The sequence below is a fragment of the Bufo gargarizans genome, chromosome 6 (genome assembly GCF_014858855.1).
Source record: "Bufo gargarizans isolate SCDJY-AF-19 chromosome 6, ASM1485885v1, whole genome shotgun sequence".
Classification (NCBI taxonomy): domain Eukaryota; kingdom Metazoa; phylum Chordata; class Amphibia; order Anura; family Bufonidae; genus Bufo; species Bufo gargarizans.
Genome location: NC_058085.1, coordinates 386,920,319 through 386,947,072, shown reverse-complemented (window position 1 = coordinate 386,947,072; position 26,754 = coordinate 386,920,319). Strand labels below are relative to the sequence as shown.

The following is a 26,754-nucleotide window of genomic DNA, read 5'->3' as shown; positions in this document are numbered from 1 at the left end:
CTGGGCAGTGCAGTCAACATCTGGGTTATGTACCGTACTTCTAAAATTATTGGAAGGAGAATAACAGTGCAAATAAAGCGGCCGTACAGTTTACATAGCCGACAGCCGAATGCTTGTTTGGGCGAATCCCGATACCCCTCCCCCCATATATATTCATACAACCAAGCATGCATGTGTTCTGAATGGGGAGAGGGGAGTAAGATGCTGTCATGGTGGTCTAACCCCTCGTCTGGAGAACATAAGGATCGGGCATGTTAGAATCCAGCTGCCCGATCAAAAGCAGTAGAAGAGAATCAGGAAATCCTGATAAGCATTAGATCAGTGTTTCCCAACCAGTGTGCCTCCAGCTGTTGCAAAACTACAACTCCCAGCATGCCCGCACAGCCAAAGGCTGTCAAGGCATGCTGGGAGTTGTAGTTTTGCAACAGCTGGAGACACACTGGTTGGGAAACACTGCATTAGATAACCGACTAGACTCAGCAAAATCAGCACGCATGGCTGACTTTAAAGGGCATCTGTCAGCAGTTTTGTACCTATGACACTGGCTGACCTGTTACCTGTGCGCTTGGCAGCTGAAGGCATCTGTGTTGGTCCCATGTTCATATGCGCCCGCGTTGCTGAGAAAAATAAAGTTTTAATATATGCAAATGAGCCTCTAGGAGCAACAGGGGCATTGCCATTGCACCTAGAGGCTCTGCTCTCTCTGCAACTGCCGCGCCCTCTGCACTTTGACAGGACCAGGCAGTGGAAAAGGGTAAACGTCATCACACCTGCCTGGCCCTGTCAATCAAAGTGGAGAGGATGCGGCAGTTGCAGAGAGAGCAGAGCCTCTAGGTGTAATGGTAACGCCCCCGTTGCTCCTAGAGGCTCATTTGCATATATTAAAACATCATTTTTCTCAGCAATGAGGAGATATAGGAACATGGGACTATGGATATGTCATTTCTGGGCACCATATAGTGGCACACTGAGAGAACTGTCCATGGGCCAGAAAAAAACTCCATATGCCTGTGTCTGAAATAAGGAGGCATCGAGTGGTACCGCGTGGACCCATAGACGTCTGTGCCTACCCTATAATGGCGCCATGCAACTTGGCAGAGCTTGTATAAAGCAATAATACACCTAAGGGCTCATGCACATGTCCATTCAGTTTTTTTAAAGGTCCGTATGCAAAACCATTCATTTTAATGGAGCATGAAAAAAAAATGGAAATGACCCGTGTGCATTCTGTGTCCGTACGTCTGCATGTCCGTTCCACAAAAAAATAGAACATGTCCTATTTGTGTCAGTTTTGTGGAGAAGGACAGGCATTGTTACCATGGATCCGCCCAAAAAAAAAAAAAACGGATGCAACACGGACATCATCTGTTTTTTTTTGTTTTTTTTGGGGTGGATCCTGGTCGTGTGCATGAGCCCTAAGAATTACGATGGAGCCTGTGATAAAGGAAAAAAGTCACATTGGCCTGTGTGTCAACGTTTTTTGCATATAATTAGTTTATAAATGTTGAGATTGTGATTGGCGCGCTCCCAGAAAATGGCTCCGTTTGATGTGAAACAGTGAACTTTACAAACTCCAACCTTTTTGTGATGCACTTAACCCATGGACTTCAGTGCACCGCGCGTCATCGTAACGAAGGATCCGTTATCATGGGAGCATTGAAGAGCTGAAAGATAAATGCAGCGTCTTATTGAAATACTTGGGATGTTTGAATTACTTGATCCCCTGTAATTGTCTGTCATCGTCTGCTGCCTCTGACCTTTCACCTCTGAAACCTGACCTGAATGTGGTGCTTATGTGGGATCTGACTGGGGATACTGGACGCGTCCTCGTGATACACAAAATATGATACAGTAGTAATTCTTGTATGTACAGCAGCTGTGTGTACTGGAGTGTGGTATTAGTGGTTCTGCTAAGTCAAAGCATCTGCTTACCCTTAAGACCATTTACATATTGAATTAATCTACATAAAAAGTTGAGCAACTTTGTACCGACATTACTTATCCTGTATTATACTCCAGAGCTGCACTCACTATTCTGCTGGTGGAGTCACTGTGAACATACATTACTTATCCTGTACTGATCCTACGTTACAGCCTGTGTTATACTCCAGAGCTGCACTCACTATTCTGCTGGAGCAGTCACTGTGTACATACATTACTTATCCTGTACTGATCCTGAGTTACATCCTGTATTATACTCCAGAGCTGCACTCACTATTCTGCTGGAGCAGTCACTGTGTACATACATTACATTACTAATCCTGCACTGATCCTGAGTTACATCCTGTATTATACTCCAGAGCTGCACTCACTATTCTGCTGGTGGAGTCACTGTGTACATACATTACTTATCCTGTACTGATCCTGAGCTACATCCTGTATTATACTCCAGAGCTGCACTCACTATTCTGCTGGTGCAGTCACTGTGTACATTACATTACTTATCCTGTACTGATCCTGAGTTACATCCTGTATTATACTCCAGAGCTGCACTCACTATTCTGCTGGTGCAGTCACTGTGTACATACATTACTTATCCTGTACTGATCCTGAGTTACAGCCTGTGTTATAGTTCTGATCTGTATTCAAAATCCTGCAGAGCTGAAATCACCCAGCATTCTCCTCTATCTAATTTCCAGCTTGTTCAGGTTACTTGCCCTCTGAGTACTGTAATCATTACACCAGGCTGTGTCCAGTAATCTGCTGTAGGGAAAGCTGAATACCCCTCTGTAATATACAGTAGATGCTCATCCACGCTACTAGGGATGTGGCTATTGACAAACCTGTTTCCAAAAGCAAGCTGCAGTATAGTGAATGCAGCTCTGGAGTATAATATGGATGGTAAATCAGGTTTAGTGTAATGTAAGGTAAGACTAAGAGCTTGTTCACATGAACGTTGCTTCTCCGTGCTGTGGGCCAGCCGCATGCTGATCTCGGACCCATTCACTTGAATGGGATTCGCGATCCGTCCATTTCCGCAAAAAGATAGAGCAAGTTCTATCTTTTTGCGCTGCGCAGGCACAGAACGGAACCCCAGGATGCACTCCGTAGTGTTTCCGTGGGGTTCCGTTCCGCACCGCCTCTTTAAGTGAATGGGTCCGCATCCGTGATGCGGAATTCACACGGCCGGTGCCCCGTTTATTGCAGACCCGTCTTATGCGGGCCGTAATACAGCAACGGAAGGGCAACGGCCGTGTGAATGAGCCCTAAGGATGTGTTTCCTTTTGTATCTGGGGCTCATTTTGGAGCTTCCCTCACTATAAAAGGTGAACACACAGTTAATGTCTTCACACGGTCCAGTGTCCCCCCCCCCCCCAGCCTTCGATGGCTGCCTTCAGGGCTTAGGCGACTTTCACATCTGCGTTTTAGCTGGATCCAGCAGTGATCTGCAAAAAATGCATCCGGTCAATAATACAACCGCCTGCTGCTGTTCAGAACGGATCCGGTTGTATTATCTCTAAAATAGCCATGACTGATCCAGCACTAAATCCATTGTAAGTCAATGGGCGCCAGATCCGTTTTTTTTCGTGTCTGAAAAAAATGGATCTGGCACCATTGACTTACATTGTGTTTCGTGCCAGATCCATTTTGATCAGTATCCCATGACGCACACAAAAACGCAGCTTGAAGCGGTTTTGTGTCCGGCATGGGAACGCAACCAGACGGAACAGAATGCATTCTGGTGCAATGGGTTCAGTTCATTGACAATGAATAGGGACAAAACTGAAGCGCTTCCTCCGGTTTTGAGATCCTCTGACGGATCTCAATACCGGAAATAAAAACGCGGATGTGAAAGTAGCCTAAGACCTCTTAGTATTGATCCTGTAATTCTTAAGTGTTCATAGCGGAGATCCTGTGGAAGAAGACGGTTTTATAATATTTCTTACGTTTTTTTTGTTTCTGCAGAGAACTGAATGGGAACAACATATCGCGCATCATGAAGAATGACTTCTCTGGACTCAAGCAGCTTCGAGTCTTGTAAGGACCTGGTCTTTCCATTCATTACATACATTGTCATGGTTCTGACGCATCTTAAAGCGTAACTGTCGTTCTTTTTATTATTTTTGTAATATATGGTGGCAGTGATACTGACCATTTTTGTATTATACTTTAATTACTGAAATCACACATTGGAGCTCAATGGAAATTTGGAGGTCAATGGAAATTTCCAACACGGTGCTATTGACTTTAATGGTACTTTACTTTGACCATCTCCACTCTATCTGACCTTGAAGTAGTCACAAGGCATTGCCTCACCTATCGGCATGAATGTCATATCTCCAGGTGAGAAGCTGTAGCCGGATCGGACCTTTAAGAGTTAATAGTTTCATAGTTCCCAGAGATCGAATTATTAAATATTTAAAGTGTAACTATCATTCTTTTTTTTATTTTTTGAATGTGTAGCCTCAGTAATACTAAACATTTTTGTAATATAATTTAATTACTGAAATCGTACATTTCTATTAGAAAAATAGCTCTGAAGTGGCCCATTCTGAGCCTTAGCAGCGCTCCTCTGTCTTCTGTTTACATCACAGTGGAGACTTGCTGACACTGACCGTGTTATGTAAACAGAAGACAGAGGAGCGTTGCTAAGGCTCAGAATGGGCCACTTTAGAGCTAATTTTCTAATAGAAATGTACGATTTCAGTAAATAAAGTATATTACAAAAATGTTCAGTATTACTGAGCCTACACATTCCAAAAATAAAAAAAAGAATGACAGTTACACTTTAAGTATTTAATAATTCGATCAATGGGAAAATGTATCGTAGTTTACTGCAAACTATGAAACTTTTAACTCTTAAAGGTCCGATCCGGCTACAGCTTCTCACCTGGAGATATGACGTTCATGCCGATAGGTGATGCAATGCCTTGTGACTACTTCAAGGTCAGATAGAGTGGAGATGGTCAAAGTAAAGTACCATTGAAGTCAATAGCACCGTGTTGGAGATTTCCATTGACCTCCAACTTCAAGAGGCACAAAAGGAGTCTGTCTGCAGGAGAGGCATTTTCTCACATGTCTGCAGGGATAGTGGGAATTTATCAGGAATAATCCCATTGTGTAAAATTATGGCAGATCTTTTATGATCGATGGGGGTTGGACCGATACTGAAATTAAAGGAGCCGCAGAGCTGATTTAACACTCTATACCAGGCATGCTTAACCTGCAGCCCTCCAGCTGTTGCAAAACTACAACTCCCAGCATGCCCGAACAGCCTACAGCAGGGCATTGTGGGAGTTGTAGTTTTACAACAGCTGGAGGGCCGCAGGTTGAGCATGCCTGCTCTATACCCTTCTAAGTTCCCCTGCACGCAGGGTGCTGCAACCGACCCCATTCACTTGAATGGAGATGTGCTGCAGTTCCTGTGCACTGTGGGTGGCCCGGGCTCTGCTGTGCTGTGGACGTAGTGCTAAACACAGATTGTGGGCGTCCCAGAGGTCAGGCTCTCCTAGTCAGACCGTGATGGCCACGTCTTCCGACATACCGTCACTTTATAAGGTGGTAACGCCCCTTTAATGCTTCATGCTGGTCACTCTCTTTAAAGGGGGTATTCTCGCCTTAGGTACAGAATATGCGATACGTGTGCGCTTCTCTCTCCATTTACTTCTAAGGGAGTGATGAAAGGAGTTCAACAATCAGGTTCACTATATAATAACAGTATGGGCACGGCTCAGACTCTGGGGTCTGTCCGTCAGTAGGTGCTCAGACCACTTAAGGACCAAGAAGCCAAGGAATTCTTCTAAGAAAACAGTCTGTGGGGCCAGCTGTTTGCCATTTTTAGCATGAAGAAATATAATATTAGATGTTTTTATCCATCGCCACTGGACTTCTACTCTAGTTCCTTGGAAGCATTCCCAGACTTGCTGGTCCTTAAAGGGGTTATCCCAGGATTAATCTAAAAAAAAAAAAAAAATCAGACATCATATAGGACATGACAACCTCTTTCTACCAAAGCTAGAACCAGCCCTGGACCTCACATGAAGTCACAGATTTCCCTGCTCGATGTATTTCCAGCTGGCAGCTCAGGGAGTGTGGCCTTTCTTCTGCAGATCTCTCCCTGTTACAGCTCAGGGAGTGTGGCCTTTCTTCTGCAGCTCTCTCCCTGTTACAGCTCAGGGCGCAGTGTTCGTTCTGCTGCAGCTCTCTCCCTGTCACAGCTCACAGGTGTGTCCTTTCTGCTGCAGCTCTCTCCATATCACAGCAAAGGGAGTGTGTCTTTTTTCCTGCAGCTCTCTTCCTATCACAGCTCAGGGTGCGTGTCCTTTCTGCAGCAGCTTTCTTCCTATCACAGTTCAGGGGGTACTCTGTCTGTTCTTCTGCAGCTCTCTCTCCCTGTCACAGCTCAGGGAGTGTGGCCTTCCCACTGCAGCTCTCTCGCTATCACAGCTCAGGGGTCATGTCCTTTCTGTCCTTTCTGCTGCAGCTCTCTCCCTGTCATAGCTCACAGGTGTGTCCTTTCTGCTGCAGCTCTCTCCATATCACAGCAATGGGAGTGTGTATTTTTTCCTGTAGATCTCTTCCTATCATAGTTCAGGGGGTATGTCTTTTCTTCTGCAACTCTCTCTCCCTGTCACAGCTCAGGGGGAGTGCCCTCTTTTTTTCTGCAGGTCTCTCCTTGTCACAGCTCAGGGGGTGCGGCCTTTCCACTGCAGCTCTCTCTCCTTGTCACAGCTCAGGGGGTGCGGCCTTTCCACTGAAGCGTTCTCCCTATCACAGCTCAAGGGGCATGTCCTTTCTGCTGCAGCTCTGTCACAGCCCATGTGGCGGCAGTTGAAGGGTAGAACTGAGCATGTGTGACCACCTCAGCAATGTTGCTGAGATGGACAGCGAAATAAGGAAAAGAATGAACCACAAGTGGCGCTATACAGATACATTTTATTCAGGGGGTATAATTTGTATGCAGTTACAAAAATATTCAGATCCAGGTGCTAGTTTTAAAGGTGTAGGATATTTTTCATGGGACACCCCCTTTAAGTGGCACGCCCATACATGTCTAATGAGACTATACTTTTAGACTAGTTGGGAGCAGTTGAGTTTGCCTGTTTCCCATAGAAGTGAATGGAGAGCGTCATACACATGCACGGCCACCGGTCCATTCCTTCTCCACCAGCAACCACCTCAACTGGTGGGACAGAGGATCATCCTGGAGATGGTTGGGTAACATGGGAATCCTCCTGTAACAGTCTATTATTGACAATGTCATCTCTGGGTAATTACATGGATAAGGACGTGATACAAAGTATCCATGTATGGAGGTAATATAATGCAGATGGCTAAACGTGCTTCCCGTCAGTTGTTAGAATAAATTGTCTGCACATTGTCCGGGCGGCTAATAATACGGCGTGGGTCTCCGGGGAGCGAATACCAGACTGTTCTTTACAGCGTTTAGCGTCTTGCAATGTCCCCCGTCTTCACGTCCCCAGAGATTGTCACCCCAATGCTATGTTACCACACACAAGGAATGTAAAACCACAGTCCTCTCCATCCCTTACATGGCGGTTTTCTGGAAGAGTAGTGGATGACGTGTGAGGACATACATGATGGTTCTCCAGCTCTTCATACGAGGCATGCCTCTACCCTACGGAATATAGAATAAATCCCAGCGAGTGCTTGCAATCTTCAATTCATCTGTTCTTTATTTCATCTCCTATAATACATGGTTCATGAGCGCGTTTCGGCCCGTCCGGCGGCCTTCGTCAGGTGCTGCAGCACGGGCCGAAACGCGTCCATGAATCATGTATTATAGGAGATGAAATAAAGAACAGATGAATTGAGGATTACAAGCACTCGCTGGGATTTATTCATTACGCTGTGGTCCTGTGTCCGCCCCGTGCGGGTGCGCTTTGGGTCTGAGCGCCGGCTATCTTCTGGTGATCTGCCCTACAGAAAGCATGGACAGACATATGGCGCATTTACGGCATCTTAGGTTAATCAAATTGTCCAGCAATTACTGAGCAAGTTTTGAGACAGCTGGGAAGTTTTTGTGAAGCAAGGAAACCGGCGCGAGGAGCAGCGTGTCGTTCCTCTTGGGGTTAGTAGGCATATTACTTTCAGCACCCCCTGCACTTACAGGTTCTTTGGGTCAAGGTCCTGGTTTCACAGGTCACACATCTTCCTGTTATGGGATATCCCTGTGTTACACCCTGGAGAACACATTGTGTCGTAACACAGTTACAAAACTGGATTTTCTGTATATCAGCCTTGTAAGAGTGCGACCAGACGGCGCGGTTGTGATGCGGCCGCCCTGCGTTCGGGTACCGCGCAGCCGAAAGGGCCACAGTGGGCTCTAATTAAACTACTGAAGAACGCTCTGTTCAGTGGGTCTAGATTGTTAACGACCATGCGGCACCTTCTTTACTGCGTGACCATTAACAATCTAGACCCACTTAACAGTGCAGACTTTATTAGTTTCATTAGTGCCCACTGCGACTCTTTCGGCTGCACGGTACGCGAACGCAGGACGGCCGCATCACAACCGCGCCGTACAAGGCTGACATACCGAAAATCCAGTTTTGTAACCAATTAGGGATTCATGTACATGACCGTATTATGGCTCTGTTGAAGGGACCCATAATAGACCACCCATAGACTTTTAGGGAGTCCTACTGGAACCACTACTGATACCGGAGACATTCCTCCGCCTGTCTCTGGTCTCAAGCAAGGGTTTTTTTCTGCCACATTTTGTCACGTTCCGCAGGATTTCATATTATGCAGGTATCCCAGAAATATGTAGTCTGGGTTGCCAACCAGAATTTTTCTTTTTTCTGGACAACTTATCCCAAAATCATAGACGGCCAACACTTTTTATGGACCGATTTGGAATAAGTGATAAAGATTCTAAGTAAACCCATATCTATAGTGCAATATACATTTACTGTGAGCTGTAAAACGATGATAATTACCACCAAAATAATCTAGTCAAGTACCACCAGCCTCCCAAAAAATCACGGACATGTGTATTTATTTTTACGGACACAGGAAAAAAGTTGCCTATTTTTACAAACTGTCCATAATTTTCTGGGTGGTTGGCAATAGACTGTTCACATCTGGGATTTTTCCTTCAGTTTAAACTGGAAACCAAAATACTCCAGATTTATGGACAACAAAGGCACCCGACGGACCCTATTGACTTATAATGGAGTCCGCCATAGTGACGCATGCAGCTCTGTTTTTACGGTGAAAAATGGCAGATTCTTCTACTCCGACAAAGATGTGAACATGGGCCGAGACCGATGGCTCTTGGGGCCACTCTCTGTCATCGGTTCACATATTTTTTTATATTACTACATCGTTATTTGTATACAATGTAAAATGAATATTGCATTTCACGATGGAAAGCTTGGGAGGGCTTTGTGATGCTGAAGCTGTTCTGCCCCCCACAGTGCCCCCCGTCAGTCCTGAGCCGGGTGAGAGTTATGACTGAAATCCTCTGTTTATCTAGATGGTGACCACAATCCGTCTGGGAAGGAGGACATTTATAAAATGTGTTATGGCAGCAGGAATTAAAGGTGTCTTCTGTTTTCTCTCCCAGGCAGCTGATGGAGAATCAGATTAGCAGCGTGGAGCGCGGAGCGTTTGATGACATGAAGGAGCTGGAGCGGCTGTAAGTGCTCGCACACCAATTATTCCCTCTTCTTATCATATTACTGCATTACCTACAGGCATCTGGCGTGGACAATGTCCTTCTCGCCATCTCATGGATGTCCTGATAAGTGACGTGTGTGCGAGTGATCAGGCTGTAATGTGGCGCACTATAAGATGTGAGGGCTTGAAGAAAAGCTTGGCTGTAGATTATGGGGTGGTGAGGCTATCGTCCAGAGTAGGTATACGAGTTGTCCCCAAAAATAATGGAACGTGTTCATAGCCCTGTGCACACAGCGTATGATGAAAGAGTGACCTATACGGTGCCGTCCGTCGGAATCATAGGGCAGGACATGCCTAAGACATAAGATGTTGTTAGAGTCTTACTTGAGTCTTCACTGTCTGAGCAAAGTACATGTGGGGCTGTGTCTTTCCATGGGTAACATCTGTACGTGTTTGGCCTGTGATGGCCAAAAATGGTTGGTTACGCTTGTTAGAACTATGATTCGCTTAAAGGGGTTTTCCAGATTTTTGCATGTTTTAAATTTTGATGCCTATAATCCATGCTCGCCTGCTCCCCGCCACTCTGTTCCGGATCTCTGGCTCTTTTACTGGACTTCTGCCAACTTCCGGGTCACGTATGCCATTGCAGCCAATTAGTGGTCTCAGTAGTGACTTGAAACCATGCATGTGTCGCGTGGGAACATGTCACTGCTGAGGCCAGTTATTGGCTGCAGAAGCGCACGTGACCCTGTCCATCCGGAAGTTTACAGACAGGGACTGGAAGACTGCAGAATAGAACAAGGGACCCGGAACACAGCAGCGGGGGAGCAGGTCAGTGTGAATTTTACATCAAGCTGGGCATGAAACGTGCCAAAACCTGGACATCACCTTTAAGGCTTAGACTGTTTCAGCTAGGCATGGTTCAGCGAGCTTGGACTATGGTGGTATAATACATACATATCAGGAGAGAGTTTTGGGTTAGGTCAGGGGCATAGCTAAAGGCTCATGGGCCCTGGTGCAAGAGTTCAGCTTGGGCCTCCTTTCCTCAGTTCTTTGTGGCCAGGGGCAGAGGAGCACATAGCCTTCATGCTGCTGAAATGGCACCTCCCTCATGCCAAATTCTTGAGCTAACCCCTTCCTTCCAGCCAGAGGTGTAACTTGACCAGCATGCACTTTCTATAATACCGGTGTCTTCTTATGCAGCACAAGGGTCATTGGGACCCCTCAGGCTCCTGGGCCCAGTAGCAACTGCTATCTCTGCACCCCCTATAGCTACACCCCTGGGGTAGGTGTGTAAGGTTAAAATTAAAGATGACCTGTCACCTCTCCTGACATGTCTGATTTAGAAACTACTTGCATTCCCCATGTAATAACAATTCTGGGGCACCTGTTCTTATCCCTCTTTGTTGTGCCGTTCCACTATTATTACTGCTAGAAGTTATGATTCAATTGCCAGCAGTCTGCATTTGTTACGGACAATGGTTGTGGAACCACTTTGCCATTTTAAACCAGTTTAACAATGGGATAAAACTGAGGCCATTATCCTGGCGGTCCCCCAGGATTCACCCTTTAACCCCAATACAGGGATCTTAACTTCGCTGCAGGGAAACCACCAGACTGCTACATCTTAGAATAGTCCTGGTGTGGCTGGCAGCTGACACAATAGGATAAAATGACCAACACAAAGCATCGGAAGCAGAAGCAAGATGAGACAGAACCAGACTGAGAACAAACAGGCAAAGAACATGCAAAATCCACAGAACAGACTTCAGGACACAGTTCAGACATAGCAGAAACATAGCAAGATAGTACCATAGGACATAGTTCAAACAAAGCAAATTCAGATACAGAAACTGGCAAGGCAGGTCAGACCAAATCTAGGGAATTCATTGGCAAACAGAACTTAGACCGAATTCAGATACTCAAGGAATGGACACAAGGGCATGGCAAACAGAACTTGGGTAGAATTCATACACGTACAGGCAAGATCCATGGAACAGGCTTAGGGACAAGACCACTGGAACTAGGACAGAATTCAGACCTCACAGGGAACAGACTCAAGACCATGACAAACAGAACTAGGACAACAGATAAAGTCAGACAGCCAACCAAAGTCACAGAATCCAGTCACAAACAGAACGTGCATCTAAAAGCTGCACATCCTAACCCAGGGACAGGACACACACCTCGGGAAATCCATAGCAAGGTAACAACTCAGGAAATATATAGCATAACTGAGGGGAGATACAAAGCACATTGGCATTAATTTACACCCACCAGTAACCGCAGCCAGGACACACAGAACAGTGGCAATATCAACTGCCATAAAAACCACGGTCGAAATTCAAACCCACAAGAAGCCAAAGCCTGAGAGCACAGTACAATGGCCCTAGTGAAACGCCATTGAAGCAGCAATGAAGGTCCAGCTGCGTATTACCAGTTGAGGGTGTGTCCCTAAACAGTCAGTAAACCAATCAGTACTACCACGGTCAGACTGGACAGGGACACCCACCGACTGGTAACACCCATCTGGACCTTCATTGCAAACTGCTAGTAATTCATTCATAACTTCTAGGAGGAATAATAAAGGAATGGCACAACATAGAGTCATAAGAATAGATCAGGGGTGGCCAACCTTACAAAAAAAATTATGACTACCAGGAGCCACACGAGTCACAGTATTTTTTGCCCTAAAAGACGCACGTAGGTTTTAGCGGAGAAAAATATGAAAAAAATATTTTTCATCACATCAGACTCCTAAATCAGACCCCCAATCCTCATCAGATCTCCAGATCAGACTTCTAAATCAGACCCCCAATCCTCATCAGACCTCCAGATCAGACCCTCGATGCTCAGATCATACAGCACAAATCAGACTCCCAATGTCAGACCCTCAGTGCTCAGATCTCCCCCCCCATGCTCAGATCTCCCCCCCCATGCTCAGATCTCCCCCCCCCCCATGCTCAGATCTCCCCCCCCCATGCTCAGATCTCCCCCCATGCTCAGATCTGACCCCCCCCCCATGCTCAGATCTGACCCCCCCCCCATGCTCAGATCTGACCCCCCCCCCATGCTCAGATCAGACCCCCCATGCTCAGCTGAGATCCCCTCCTATGCTCAGATCATACCCCCATACTGAGTCCTATAATAAAAAAAAAATCTCCTACCTCTCCTGATCAGGCACCACTACTCTGCACATCCGATGCACTCTCCACTGTGACCTGATGCGCAAAACGTCAGGTCATAGTCCGGGCCTCCACGTACTACATTCTGACACTGTGTGCGTCCGGACTTAATGGAGAGCGTGCTGAAGCTGCAAAGTAGCAATGGTGCCTGATCAGGAGAGGAGATCTGTTCATGAGGTGGAGAGTGCGCCGGCCTAACTGCTCCCCAGCTCCACCGCTAGAGCTGCACTTGAATAGGCAAACAGCCGCATGTGGCTCGCGAGCCATGGCTTGGCCACCCCTGGAATAGATGCTCCAGAATTGTTATTACATGGGGGGGTTGCAGGTAGTTCCTCAAACAGACATGTCAGGAGAGGGGACAGGTCCTCTTTAAAGACCATCCTAAACATTACCCAGAACTAATCGGTACCTAGTGTGGAATGCCTGAGCTGGGTGGGACAGCTGACCATGGGGACGGGTACAAAACTGCATTTCAAAGCACAAACACCAGTCCATAGTGTGTGCAAATAAATTAGACACAGGACTGTAGTGTAAATGGTCAAAAAGCAGAATGAAGAAAGTCCTGAAAGAAAGTAGATACAGTACAGACCAAAAGTTTGGATGCACCTTCTAATTCAAAGAGTTTTCTTTATTTTCATGACTATGAAAATTGTAGATTCACACTGAAGGCATCAAAACTATGAATTAACATATGTGTGGAATTATCTACATAACAAAAAAGTGTGAAACAACTGAAAATATGTCATATTCTAGGTTCTTCAAAGTAGCCACCTTTTGCTTTGATTACTGCTTTGCACACTCTTGGCATTCTCTTGATGAGCTTCAAGAGGTAGTCACCTGAAATGGTTTTCACTTCACAGGTGTGCCCTGTCAGGTTTAATAAGTGGGATTTCTTGCCTTATAAATGGGGTTGGGACCATCAGTTGGGTTGTGGAGAAGTCAGGTGGATACACAGCTGATAGTCCTACTGAATAGACTGTTAGAATTTGTATTATGCAAGAAAAAAGCAGCTAAGTAAAGAAAAACGAGTGGCCATCATTACTTTAAGAAATGAAGGTCAGTCAGTCCGAAAAATTGGGAAAACTTTGAAAGTAAGGGCTATTTGACCATGAAGGAGAGTGATGGGGTGCTGCACCAGATGACCTGGCCTCCACAGTCACCGGACCTGAACCCAATCGAGATGGTTTGGGGTGAGCTGGACCGCAGAGTGAAGGCAAAAGGGCCAACAAGTGCTAAGCATCTCTGGGAACTCCTTCAAGACTGTTGGAAGACCATTTCAGGGGACTACCTCTTGAAGAGAATGCCAAGAGTGTGCAAAGCAGTAATCAAAGCAAAAGGTGGCTACTTTGAAGAACCTAGAATATGATATATTTTCAGTTGTTTCACACTTTTTTGTTTGAATCTACAATTTTCATAGTCATGAAAATAAAGAAAACTCTTTGAATGAGAAGGTGTGTCCAAACTTGTGGTCTGTACTGTATATCACATGGGGCGTGTCCTCTGGATTTTGTCTGATCACTTCAAATGTAAGCTTAGATTTAATGAGAACCTGTCCCTAATGTGTGTGCGTAGGATTAGATTGCTAGCTCCTGTGGATACAGGGCCCGGGGTGAACACTTATTTCTAGATGGAATAGGGATATTGCTGTTAGGTCTATCACAGTTTCGCGGTCCATCCGATCGTCTCCCAACAAAGGAGTCTTTTTCATGTGTGTGATATAACGAGACTGAAGAATCCTGAAGATACGTGAGGGAACACGATGGAGCCGTGGTCGTCACAAGGCTGGGCTCAAAATCTATTAGTCACAGGAGGAAAGCGATAAACGTTATGTAGAAACACAATGGGCTTAGCAACCAATCAGATTCCACCACTCATTTTCCAAAGGAGCTCTGAAGAATGAAAGGTGGAATCTGATTGGTTGCTATGGGAAACTAAGCCAGTTTTGATAAATCTCCCCATTATGTTCCTGTACCACCTTCTGTCGTGTAATGCTATCATCTGATATGGTTCCCTGTATCGTGGGCACACGGTGGCTCAGTGGTTAGCACTGTCATAAAGAAGGGCTCCCTATCTTAAAACCACAGTGCGGGTTTATATAGGTAGATAGATAGATCATAACTAGTGTTGAGTGAATCGAATTCCACAAAGTGGAATTTGATCTGACTTTCGAGGAAAATTTCATTCTTCACGAAGCCGAATTTCCTCGTGCTTCGTGGTAGCAAATCGATTTTCCTTGAATGGCAGTAAATAACTTTTTAAAAATCGTACTTACCTCATCCGTTTGAGCGCGAAGAGTCGGCTGCTGCCATCTTGATTAAAGATCTTGCACAAAATCCAGTGTGCAGTAACGTATGACGTCATCACGGGTCTCGTGAGATTTCGTGCCAGATCTTCAATCAACATGGTGGTGGCCGGCTCTTCGTGATCAAATGGATGAGGTAGGTATGATTTTATTATTATTATTTTATTTTTATTTTACACTGTATTATTGCTGTCAGATCTCGTGATCATCTATGAACGTGGCATCTGAGGGGTACAATGTAATTCATCACAAAGCAATTATTTTTTTTTTATTCGGCGAAGCAGCCGTATAGTTTTTTTTCAATACTTCGCTCATTACTAATACTGTGAAATAATCTTTGTATAGTTCATATCCAGGGATATTCTGTTGTGTCTCATTGAAGAGTCTGCAGATAGTCGGATACTCCTGGTCACAGCTTTTTCCCGGGTGCACAGTAAATTACGGAGGATGTTGATGTATACATACTGGTATTATACATACTGGTATTGCTGGGATTACGGCTTCTGGAAAGTTAATCCTGAGGGTCTGTGGGTCTTGGTGTAGAATATACAGGGATATATATCAGACGAGGTGTATGTAATATATCCAGGGGTGTCTGTGCAGTATGGTGGAGCCTGTGGAGCTGTGTGGGGGGCGGTTGCGGCTCGGACCTGGGATTTGCGTATTATACGGGGGGCGCACTGCTGCATCTGATCTCCTTGTTTTTTGCTTTCCCCTCTTTACTTTCAGACGCCTCAACCGAAACCAGCTGCAGGCGTTACCTGAGCTCCTCTTCCAAAACAACCAGGCTCTCTCCAGACTGTGAGTACCCCCTGCACATGACGCCACGTTATTACTGTAATGAATTTGGGAATTAACCCATTATGTTCTGTCTCATTGTCATATGGCCCTGGTTTTGCAAAAAAAAGCAAAAACTAAAAACTGATGGATCCCTAATGTATTTTTGCATCTACAATATTCTAACCCATGGCCGAAAGTATGCGGACACCTAAATAATCACATCTGCTCCTTTATTTTTTTTATAGAAAAGGCCAAATAATATAATAAAGTGCAACCCAGACCCTTCTTTCACCAAACTGTACAATGGATTCATAGGTCGAAGGTGTTCTCCTGGTTTCAAAACCCAAACTGGATTTATTACACCTAAGAGCTTGTTTCCATTACTCCAGATCCCAGCTGCTTTACACTCAGCCAGCTGCCACTTGGCATTGTGCACAATGAAAGACACAGCACAGTCCTCCAGCCTCCAAATGCACTTGGTAGGACCGATATTTCTCTGCTCGTGTGGTCTTCCTCATTGTGGCTGACCTTACAGGTGACCAGGGAGACTCTGGAAGGGCAAGAACTGGATCAATTGACTTGACCGATGACGTCACCTATGATGGAGCTACGTTGGCCAAGGCCATTGATTAGGAGGGGTGTCCACATACTGTTGGCCATGTAGTGTTCCCGATGGCTGGAGTTTTGTGGCATTTGCAGTGTTTTTCCTGTTGGATACAGTATATTCTTTTGTTTTGTATTTTTTTTGTCTTGGAGAACATAGACATCTGGTCTGCTTTATAACATTGCAAAATGATGTTCATACTGGAAATTGTCTACAGCATTCATCTAGGACTAAATAGTGGAAAGAATGATTTCTGATGGTAGCATGTAAGCAGGGGGGGGAACTACCATAGCGGCAGACCATGCGACTGCTATGGGGCCCAGGGCAAGAGGGGCCCCAGTCTTAGTTGGGATTTTCTTACTGGAGGTGAAAACTTGGTCAGGACTCTACCCTCTAAAGGAACAACTTTTAGAAAACGAGGCAGTGGAAAAATGGCCCAAGGATCATTGAAGGGGGTTTAGGCAGAAAACCTTCTGTCCTGTGTCGGAGGCCTGGTTTGATCCTTGCTATGGGGCCCTTACTTCTCTATGTACGCCACTGAGTGTAAGTGAATATTATGGGACGGTCACTTGTCCAATCAGCACCAAAAAGTAGAAAAATGCGACACAGTAATAAATCTTCAAATGAGGCACCTAAGATATCTGCAGTGACGCTTGTGTCTGGGCTAACTCCATAAATACCCTGCATGCCCGCACCTGTCATCGGGGCACTATGATGTGTAGACATGCCACCCGCGTACATCGTAATCCGGAGCCGTGCCAAGATTGTCACTGTGTTATTTGAATAATTAGAAGTCGTTATTCAGTCTAGGTGGTTTCTAGAGACACAAAGCGTATGTGTGTATTTCTCACCATTTCCTAATCCGCTCATCATCATAAAGAGGAAGGTTGCGGAGACACGAGAATCCATTGTTATTAGGCGGTAATCATCAAGAAACCTTCTTCTGAGAAAGATCTATTACCGCACGTCCTTCACAGCCTTTATTAAGAAGTTGTGTCTAATTCAGGGTCACCTTTCATAGTTTTCATGTGGATTTTCTGATTACTGTGCCTTTAAATCCCACTTCCTCCTATGTTGGGTCTGGAATGTAAAGATTTAATATGACCAGTGTTGAGTATGGCGGTGTCACGGCCATGGTCATGGTCGTGACTCATGAACCGCATGCAGTTGCCTGCGGTCTTGGTTGTGTTGTCAATCACAGGTGAGGGCTGAAGTATGTTGCCTCACCTGTGGTTGCCGCTGGCAACATATTTTAATGTGGCAGCTTGCTGTTTGTGTATGCGGTTGCACCTGGCTACCTGTCTTTGTAGGTGTGCCTTTTATGTGTTTGGTATGCTTGTTTATTGCAACTTATGGTCCTGTGTTCCTGTGTGTTGTGTGGTGTGTGCTGTGTCCGTGTGTGTTCTCTGGACAGCAGCGCGTCTGCATGGGTTCCTGGCTTTGTGTCTGTGGCAGGTAGGTGCTATACTTGTTGCATTTACCTGCCATTGCCATAAGTTGTTTATGTTTCCCCTTTATTGTAGCCTGGCCTGTGAGACTCCTGTTCCTCCGTGCCTAGGAGGAACAGGTCGTCTTACCCTGCTCCTAGTTGAGGGCAACCCTGAGGGCTAGTAGGGACTTCAAGGTTCCGGAGTATGAGCCCTCCTACCATCCGGGTCGGCTCATACAGCTAGGAGTCAGGGTCAGAGTTAGGGATATGATAGGAGGTGACCTGCTCCCTAATCTCTGTCCTGGCCTTGCAGCGACTCTGGCATCGCACGGCTGAGGGTTTTCCCCATCCTCAGCCGTGACAGGCGACATTGCTAGTAATGGGCATCGGGGCTCTTGGTTTTTTTTTTGGAAGAGGGGTTGCCTCTAGATTTCCCAGTGCATGAGAGACTTACCCCCTCCACCAGTGTCCTATGATGTATGTTAAGAAAGGCTGGATAATCTACGGATTTTCTGAGTGTGGCAGATCTGCAGAGTATTACAACAGGAACAAAGTGGATAAGATTTTGCACAAAGTCTCATCCATCCTCTGCAGGCGCAGATGTTGCCCTTTGCAATGCATAGGGTGAAACCCATAGCAAAATCCACTCTAAGAGTATATTCACTGCAGGTTTTCTGTCCCACAATAATGTGCAGAAATCCGCATCGTATGGTACCAGCAAAGTGAATGAGTTTTTAGCAATCCTCATCCACACTCTGCGGGAAAAATCTTGAAATTGACCTGTGGTGGAGATTTTAAAGGCTATGAACAATTTTTTTTTTTTTTTTATTATTGCATTGTACTCATTTTGAGCTAAAAATCTGTTTTCAATTGATCTTTATTAAAAATGTTGAGCCCTTTTCTCTGTGCAGCCTTGAGATTCTCTAGTAGCAGGCTCTGAATTTTCACTCTGTTCTGTCAGGCAGCTCAGCTGACGGCTCCTTATCTCTGATCTCATTATAGCTCAATTCTTATCTGACTGATAAGAATGTGGCTTAAATAAGTGTTTATGACCTCTTAGTCATTAAGGCATAAGGTTTATTTAAGTGAAAGCACAATTACCACAGCTAGACAGTTAACCCTTTGTGAAATAACAGCTGAATATTTTTAATAAAGACCAATTGAAGAAATTATTTTTAGCCCAAAACGAGTAGAATGCAATCTAAAAAAATATATAATTGCCCCCGTTGCATGTTGACTTATGCTGCTGATTTTCACTCTGTACAGTACCAGCAAAGTGAATGAGTTTTCAGAAATTCTCATCCGCATGCTGCAGAAAAAATCCCCAGTGGTGCAGATTTTTTAAATGTGCAGCATTTTATTTATGCTGTAGATTTTCACTGCGGAGTTCACTCTTTGCATTGCAAAGAGTGAAATCTACATTGAATCAGCATTTCTGCATTGAAACTTTTTTAGATTTTTTTTTCTGCTGCAGTTTTTTAGCAAAAACACTGCATATTTTCTGCTCCGGAAAATCTTCAGCACTTCAGTCGCATGTGAACATGCCCAAACTTGTTGCAGATTTTGCTGTGGATGGGCATCAGAATCCATTGCCGATGTTTTTTCAGCTGGATCCCATGTGGACGTACCTTGACAGTCTCCCTACACCTCGGTATATGCGAATTGTGCTGCATGCTCTGGCTCAGCGCACAGCACTCCGCTAGTTTACTGAGCAGATGATTCACAGGCGGGGGCACTGATGTATTGTAGTTGTAATTGCATGCACGTGTTAACAGATCTGCAGATTCAAATATCTATCTTCACGTTTGCATGCACATAGTTTGCATTACTCATACTTTTTGGGTTTTGGATCTCAGTGGAACTGCGCTGTGCATGTACACTATGGCTCCATTGAACTTTGCAGGGTATCACTCTTCATAGACCCCCAGTGATCATTTCTAATCTGTAGAGAAAATTTTGGCAAGTGTTTAATTCTTCTTCAGCGCCACCCCAGGGGAGATTAAGTATTGCACACTGCCCATTGAAATCAATCGGCAAGTCAAGTAATGCACAAACGTGTTGGGTCCTCCACCGTGGAAGGCTCTTCTGTGGCATCTCTCTAATGATCCAGTCCAATTTATTGAGGTCTCAAGCGAGAGTACCCCTCTTCTATTAAAGGGGTTGTATATTAAATATTTAACAGTTTTCAAACCAGCACCTGGATCTGAATACTCTTGTAATTGCATGTACGGTAACTAAAAATGTATTATAGCTGCTGAGATATTTGTAAAGCGCCACCTGCTGTTTTTTACTTTTCTAATTTCTCTGCCCTGCTCACTGAGATGGAAGCACATGCTCAGTTCCATCCTTCAACTGCCACCAGCTGCAGCGGACAGGACATGCCCTCCGAGAAAGGACACACACACCCCTATGCAGACAGTTTGAAATAAATTTAGCAGAACGATTATAGCAATGAATGGGAAGATCTCTGATCCATTTGAGGTACAGGGCTGGTTCTAGATTTGTTAGAGCTCATGCACAAACGCATTTTTTTCCGTGTCCATTGCATTTCTTTTCCGTTTGCTTCCATTTCCATATGTCCGCATGGCCGTTCCGCAAAAAATATAGAACATGTCCTATTCTTGTCCGCAAACAAAAACGATGCAATATGGATGTCACTCGGACGTCATACGTATTTTTTGCGGATCCGTGTTTTGTGGACCACAAAATACATATGGTCGTGTGCATGAGCCCTTAGGGTCAATTCACACGTCCATATGAATGGGTAAGCATCCGTTCCTTTATTTCAGTGGGGGCGCAAAAGATGTGGACAGCACACCATGTGCTGTACGCATCCGTAATTCTGTTCCGCAGACTCGCAAAAAAGATAGAGCATATCCTATTCTTGTCCGCAGCCATGTGCAGTCCACAAAATGCAGAACGCACATGGCCGATGTCCGTGTTTGTGCGGATCCACAATTTGTGGACCTCAAAACACTTGCGGACGTGTGAATGGACCCTTAGGCCCCTTTCACACGGGCGAGATTTCCGCGCGGATGCGATGCGTGAGGTGAACGCATTGCACCCGCACTGAATCCGGACCCATTCATTTCTATGGGGCTGTGCACATGAGCGGTGATTTTCACGCATCACTTGTGCGTTGCGTGAAAATCGCAGCATGCTCCTCTTTGTGCGTTTTCCACGCAACGGAGGCCTCATAGAAGTAAATGGGGCTGCGTGAAAATCGCAAGCATCTGCAAGGAAGTGCGGATGCGGTGCGATTTTCCCGCACGGTTGCTAGGAGACGATCGGGATGGAGATCCGATCATTATTATTTTCCCGTATAACATGGTTATAAGGGAAAATAATAGCATTCTGAATACAGAATACATAGTAAAATAGGGATGGAGGGGTTAAAATAAATACATTTATAATTTAACTCACCTTAATCCACTTGTTCTCTTCTGTCTTCTTCTTTGCTGTGCAGGAAAATGACCTATGGTGACATCACTACGCTAATCACATGGTCCGTCACATGATCCATCACCATTCTAAAAAGATCATGTGATGGACCATGTGATGAGCGCAGTGACATCATTAAAGGTCCTATTCCTCAAAGAAGAAGACAGAAGAGATGCCGGCTGCGCGAACAAGTGGATTAAGGGGAGTTAAATTATATATATTTTTTTCAACCCCTCCAGCGCTATTGTACTAAGCATTCTGTATTAAGAATGCTATTATTTTCCCTTTCCATGTTATAAGGGAAAATAATAAAACTCTACACAACATGTAACCCAAACATGCCGATTTTTCTCATGCGCGTGCAAAGCTCATTACAATGTTTTGCACTCGCGCGGAAAAATCGTACATTTTACCGCGACGCACCCGAATCTTATCCGGGCCAAAAACATGACGCCCGTGTGAAAGAGGCCTTAGAGGTTGTCATGGACTAGATTATGTATGATTTTAATTTTTTTACATTATTCATGGGATAACCCCTTTAAATTTGGATACCCCAATAGGGATGATGGTCATTAGGGATAAGCGAATCGACTTCATTAGAATACTGCAAAAAAACTTTTACCGAAGTCGGGATCGGTTCCAAGGTACCACTTGGAACCGAAACTGAGTTCGGTAAAAGTTTTTTTTACAGTAGAAATACATTTTTGAAGTTATTTCCCGAAGTCTTGCGAAGTAATAACTTTGGCTCATCAGAGCTAATACATTCTAATACTGTATGGAGTTCCCGCTCCGTACAGTATTCTAACGAAGTTTTATGCGAATCGACTTCAGATGTTTCATCCAAAGTCGATTCGCTCCTCCCTAATGGTCGTGTGTCTTTGAACTTTTCAGGAACCAGTATTTTTTCAATGTACGGATCCAAAAATATGTGTCCTGTTTATGGAGCGGTCCTGTAAGTGTATAGTACTCTTTAAAAAAATTTTTTTTAAAAGGTTACAAATAAGTAACCCTTCGCATGCCCACTCTTCTCTACACCTGGTTAGTACGCAGGCTTTTCTCGCTGCCTCTTTTTGTGCAAAGGCCCGACGTGATATATTTATTCAGGCTTCCGACTATATAAATGTAGCCCAGCTCTCCCCGAGTCAGCGACACTTGGTGAAAGGCCGATGGTTGGAGCCCTCCCACATTGTTCCCCGGCCATTCTCCCCAGCTTTGAGCTGCTCAGTGAAGGCCGGCTCTTTAGAAAATGCAGGCCTGTGCTGTCACTTTCTGCCTGTTTTGATCTCTCCTAAACACCATAATTAATCCAATTGCAACAGGAAAAAACAACAGCGAAGGAATGTTAAAGCTGCCTCAGTCCGCCCTCTAAGCCGACATCCGTAGTAAATACGAGGCATTTGCATATATTTATCATGTAACGCTGTATGGCGGGCACCGCTCCTGCCGTATCCCTATCAGACGTCAATGTTTTTTACATTCTTGTCTTGCCATGTGGTCTTTATTTTTGTATTTGGATTGATATTTTATTATTATTTTTTCTCTTTTTGTTGAAAAATTTGTTTGTTTGTTTTTTAACAAACCGTAAAACATAAAACATACAAAACTATCACACAGGGCACATAAAAGCCTTCAATACTTTTTACTCTTGTAGCGTTGCATTATGTTATGTAGCACCATGGACATTAGTTTGTTTTTAAAATGAACCCCAAAATATCTTACTTTGTAATGAATTGTATACATTAATTGTAGATTGACATGGACTCTTGGGGTTGTAAGAAGACTTAGGCTACTTTCACACTAGCGTTCGATCGGATCCGTCTGCATTATATTGGCATATAACAGCTAAGTGTGAAAATAGCCTCGTACGGATCCGTCCAGACTTTCAATGTAAAGTCAATGGGGGACGGATCCGCCTGAAGATTGAGCCATATTGTGGCATCTTCAAACGGATCCGTCCCCATTGACTTACATTGTAAGTCTGGACGGATCCGCACGCCTCCGCACGGCCAGGCGGACACCCGAACGCTGCAAGCAGCGTTCAGCTGTCCGCCTGTCCGTGCGGAGGCGAGCGGAGCGGAGGCTGAACGCCGCCAGACTGATGCAGTCTGAGCGGATCCGCTCCATTCAGACTGCATCAGGGCTGGACGGAAGCGTTCGGGTCCGCTCGTGAGCCCCTTCAAACGGAGCTCACGAGCGGACAGCCGAACGCTAGTGTGAAAGTAGCCTTAGGGTGTCTACTACTTGAAGGCTTTTTCCAGTTTGCATGAACTTCCTCTATGAATGACACTGTCATGTATTTCTTGCACCCGTTCTGGGCTGTCCATGCAGCTCTTTCTTATTTCCTGTGATGTCATGTCCATGGGCGGGGCAGTGATAGGGGAGTGTCTATGGAACTAGCTGGGTGGGAGGAGCTACAAGCTAGCTGGGAGTTTTTAAAGGGGTATTCCCATCTCAGACAATGGGGGCATATCGATATACCCCCATTGTCTGATAGGTGCGGTTACCAGCGGTGGGAACCGCACCTATGTCGACAACAGAGCGGGGACTTTGCCGGCTGCGTTTACAAGATAGGTGCTTGCCCCAGATTTGAGACAATAGGGGCATATCCTAGCGATATGCCCCCATTGTCTGAGATGAGAATACCCCTATAAGGCTTTGCTGGGGCTGTGGCAGAGGAACGAGAAGTGCATGTTGAATTGTTTAGCACAAAGCCACAACATAATGAAAGGTGAAAAAAGTGAAAAGGGTCTCAAGACTTTCAAATGCATTTTATACAATCTATCAACTGGCTTAGTTTGAGATGGAATTTTACACCAGAAATGTGGCGCAATTTTAGCCCAAAACTGTGCATTTAAGCCGCTCCCATTTCCCCACCAGAACCCTTTCCTGTAATCCACACCCCCTTCTCAAGCAAGTCCGAAAAAGTTTTAGAAAACATAGTTACATCAGTTTGCGCCAATTTGCATCACTTTATAGACAGATTCCAGTGCAGACACATTAGTAAGTCTAGGCCAATATCATGATGGTACAAACATTTGGTCTTGAGTTGTAAAAAAAAATTATCAAAAACACGCACTACAGACCAAGCTTTCTGTTTCTGGCATTTTTCTTAAAGGGGTTGTCCGGGTTCAGAGCTGAACCCGGACATACCCTTATTTTCACCCCGGCAGCCCCCCTGAGGCTAGCATCGGAGCATCTAACCTCCGATGCGCTCCCTTGCCCTGCGCCAAATCGCGCAGGGCACGGGCTCTTTTGTTTTCAATAACACACTGCCAGGCGGAAACTTCCACCCAGCAGTGTGTTCGGTGACGTCACCGGCTCTGAGGGGCGGGCTTTAGCTCTGCCCTAGCCATTTTACTGGCTAGGGCAGAGCTAAATCCCGCCCATCAGTGCCGGTGACGTCACCGGGGTTCCTGGCAGCCCCATAGAGAGCCCCGGTACGTCACCGGAACTCCCAAAAATGCCTTTGCCCTGCGCAATTTAGCACAGGGCAAAGGGGAGCATCGGAGCATGAACTGCTCCAATGCTCATGTCAGGGGGGCTGCCGGGGTGAAAATGGAGGGGTGTCCGGGTTCAGCTCCGAACCCGGACAACCCCTTTAACTTTTAGTGTGTTTTTTTGTGTCTATTTTAATTTTTCCTTTTAACGCTCATGCACACAAACTTATTTTTTTTCCGTGTCCGATCCCTTTTTTTTTGCAGCCCATATGCAGAACCATTCACTTCAATGGGTCCACAAAAAAAAAGGAAATGACTCATGTGCATTCCGTGTCCGCATGGCCGTTCCACAACAAAGACAGAATATGGGCTCATGAGCGTGTGGCGGCCGGGCACCAGCCATTTGTGCACCACATCGCAGATGTGTATGCATTCACTTCAATAGGTCTGCAATCCAGAAGGTTCGGCTGTAACGTAGTGTTTTTTGCAGTGTGGACCGTCTGATGCAGATCGCGGACCCCAATCAAGTAATTGCGGTGGCCCTACGGTCAGTTCCCGTACATTGCGGACCGCAATTTGCGGCCTGCAGCACTGGCCCGGCCAGCACACGTTTGTGTGCCTGAGCCCCATGTCCTATTCTTGGACAAGGATAGGCATTTTTACAATGGATCCGCAAAAAAATCGGATGCACTACTGATGTCACATGGACGTCATCCGTATTTTTTGCAGATCGCAAAATACATACGGCTCTTGTGTTAGTGAGCCCTTAAATGCAACATGCTTTGGTGCAGAGTTTTGCTTTGGAGTTTCCCCATAGGCTTCTCGATAGGACTTGAAATACGTATATGAAAAAGGTTTAAAAGGAAAAAAAAAAGACGACAAAAAAGTCGTCTTCTAGAAGAATGTAATATTTGGGGGATATCCAGTCTGAGTGAGTCTCTTTACTCTTCCACGGATAGCCAGTACACCCGGGATATTGTAGATTTCCTCTAAGCCCCTTCCCTGCTTTTCCTCTCATGTCGTTCCGTACTATACTTATACTTTCTTTTACTGGATACTTTACAAGCTGTGACACCGGTAATAAACATAACGTAAAAATTGTAGACAGATGTTGCAGTCCATGATCTTTAGAGCCCCCTTGGATTTCTTCTTCGCGTTATCCAGAGTGTTGTATTTCATCCCACTGCCGCTGATATCGCTGTTCTGATATTGCCAAGTCTCTTGCCAAACTGAACACAAAGTGTCCTTCCCTCTTGAATCCCCAGAGAGCAGTTGTAATCTCTGGGAAAACCTGGCAGTGAGTGTTCAATCTCCCTGCAGCGCCTCTACAGGAGAAACCAAGAATTACATGGGGCCCAACCATACAAATTAGCTGCAGAGCCAAAGATGGTCAGTGTAAGCACCTCACCTCCTAAGCCCCCTGCTCCATAGACAACTGGAGGAGGAGGAGGACAGAAGGTGGCCAGATTGATGGCCACCACAGAGGGCCTGCTTTTTGGGGCAGTATATTGTGCTACACTGTGCTATTTGGTTTGCACTATGGTATTGTTGACCCCGCCTACTAGTGTTGCCCCGCCTTCTATTAATTTGTACCCGCCTACAACATGGGGCCACTTTTTTTTTTCCTTTTCCAGGGCCACTTTAAGTTCCCAGTCCACCCCTGGTCAGCACTCTTGGACCAATCTCTTCATCCTTAAAGGGAATCAGTCCCCTCAACTCTGGACTATTATCTGTAGTAGTACACGAGTAGTACAGCAAATAAGGAGTCCAGATCAACATTTTTTTAAATCTTTCTACTGCCCCCTGTTCCCTCGCTGTCAGCACTGAGAGCTGCACTGAAAAACCCAGTCTGTACTGCTGTGCCACACCAGCACAATGGAGAGGACTCCTGGGCGCATGCACAGCAGTCCTGATAATGCATTTCAGCGCAGCATTTAGGTTGTAGGAAAACAGCTAATATATTTATAGAGAGGTTATTCCAATAATTTCCT

General features: G+C 45.3%; 1 protein-coding gene across 1 annotated transcript in view; it reads left to right on the top strand.

The window, feature by feature from the left end:
- SLIT1 (slit guidance ligand 1) overlaps positions 1 to 26,754 on the top strand; it is a 298,983-nt gene that overhangs the window by 57,933 nt on the left and 214,296 nt on the right. The window contains exons 2-4 of the mRNA XM_044296791.1: positions 3,907 to 3,978; positions 9,533 to 9,604; positions 15,802 to 15,873. Coding sequence (XP_044152726.1) covers positions 3,907 to 3,978; positions 9,533 to 9,604; positions 15,802 to 15,873 — 216 coding nt within the window. The remainder of the gene's footprint in view (positions 1 to 3,906; positions 3,979 to 9,532; positions 9,605 to 15,801; positions 15,874 to 26,754) is intronic.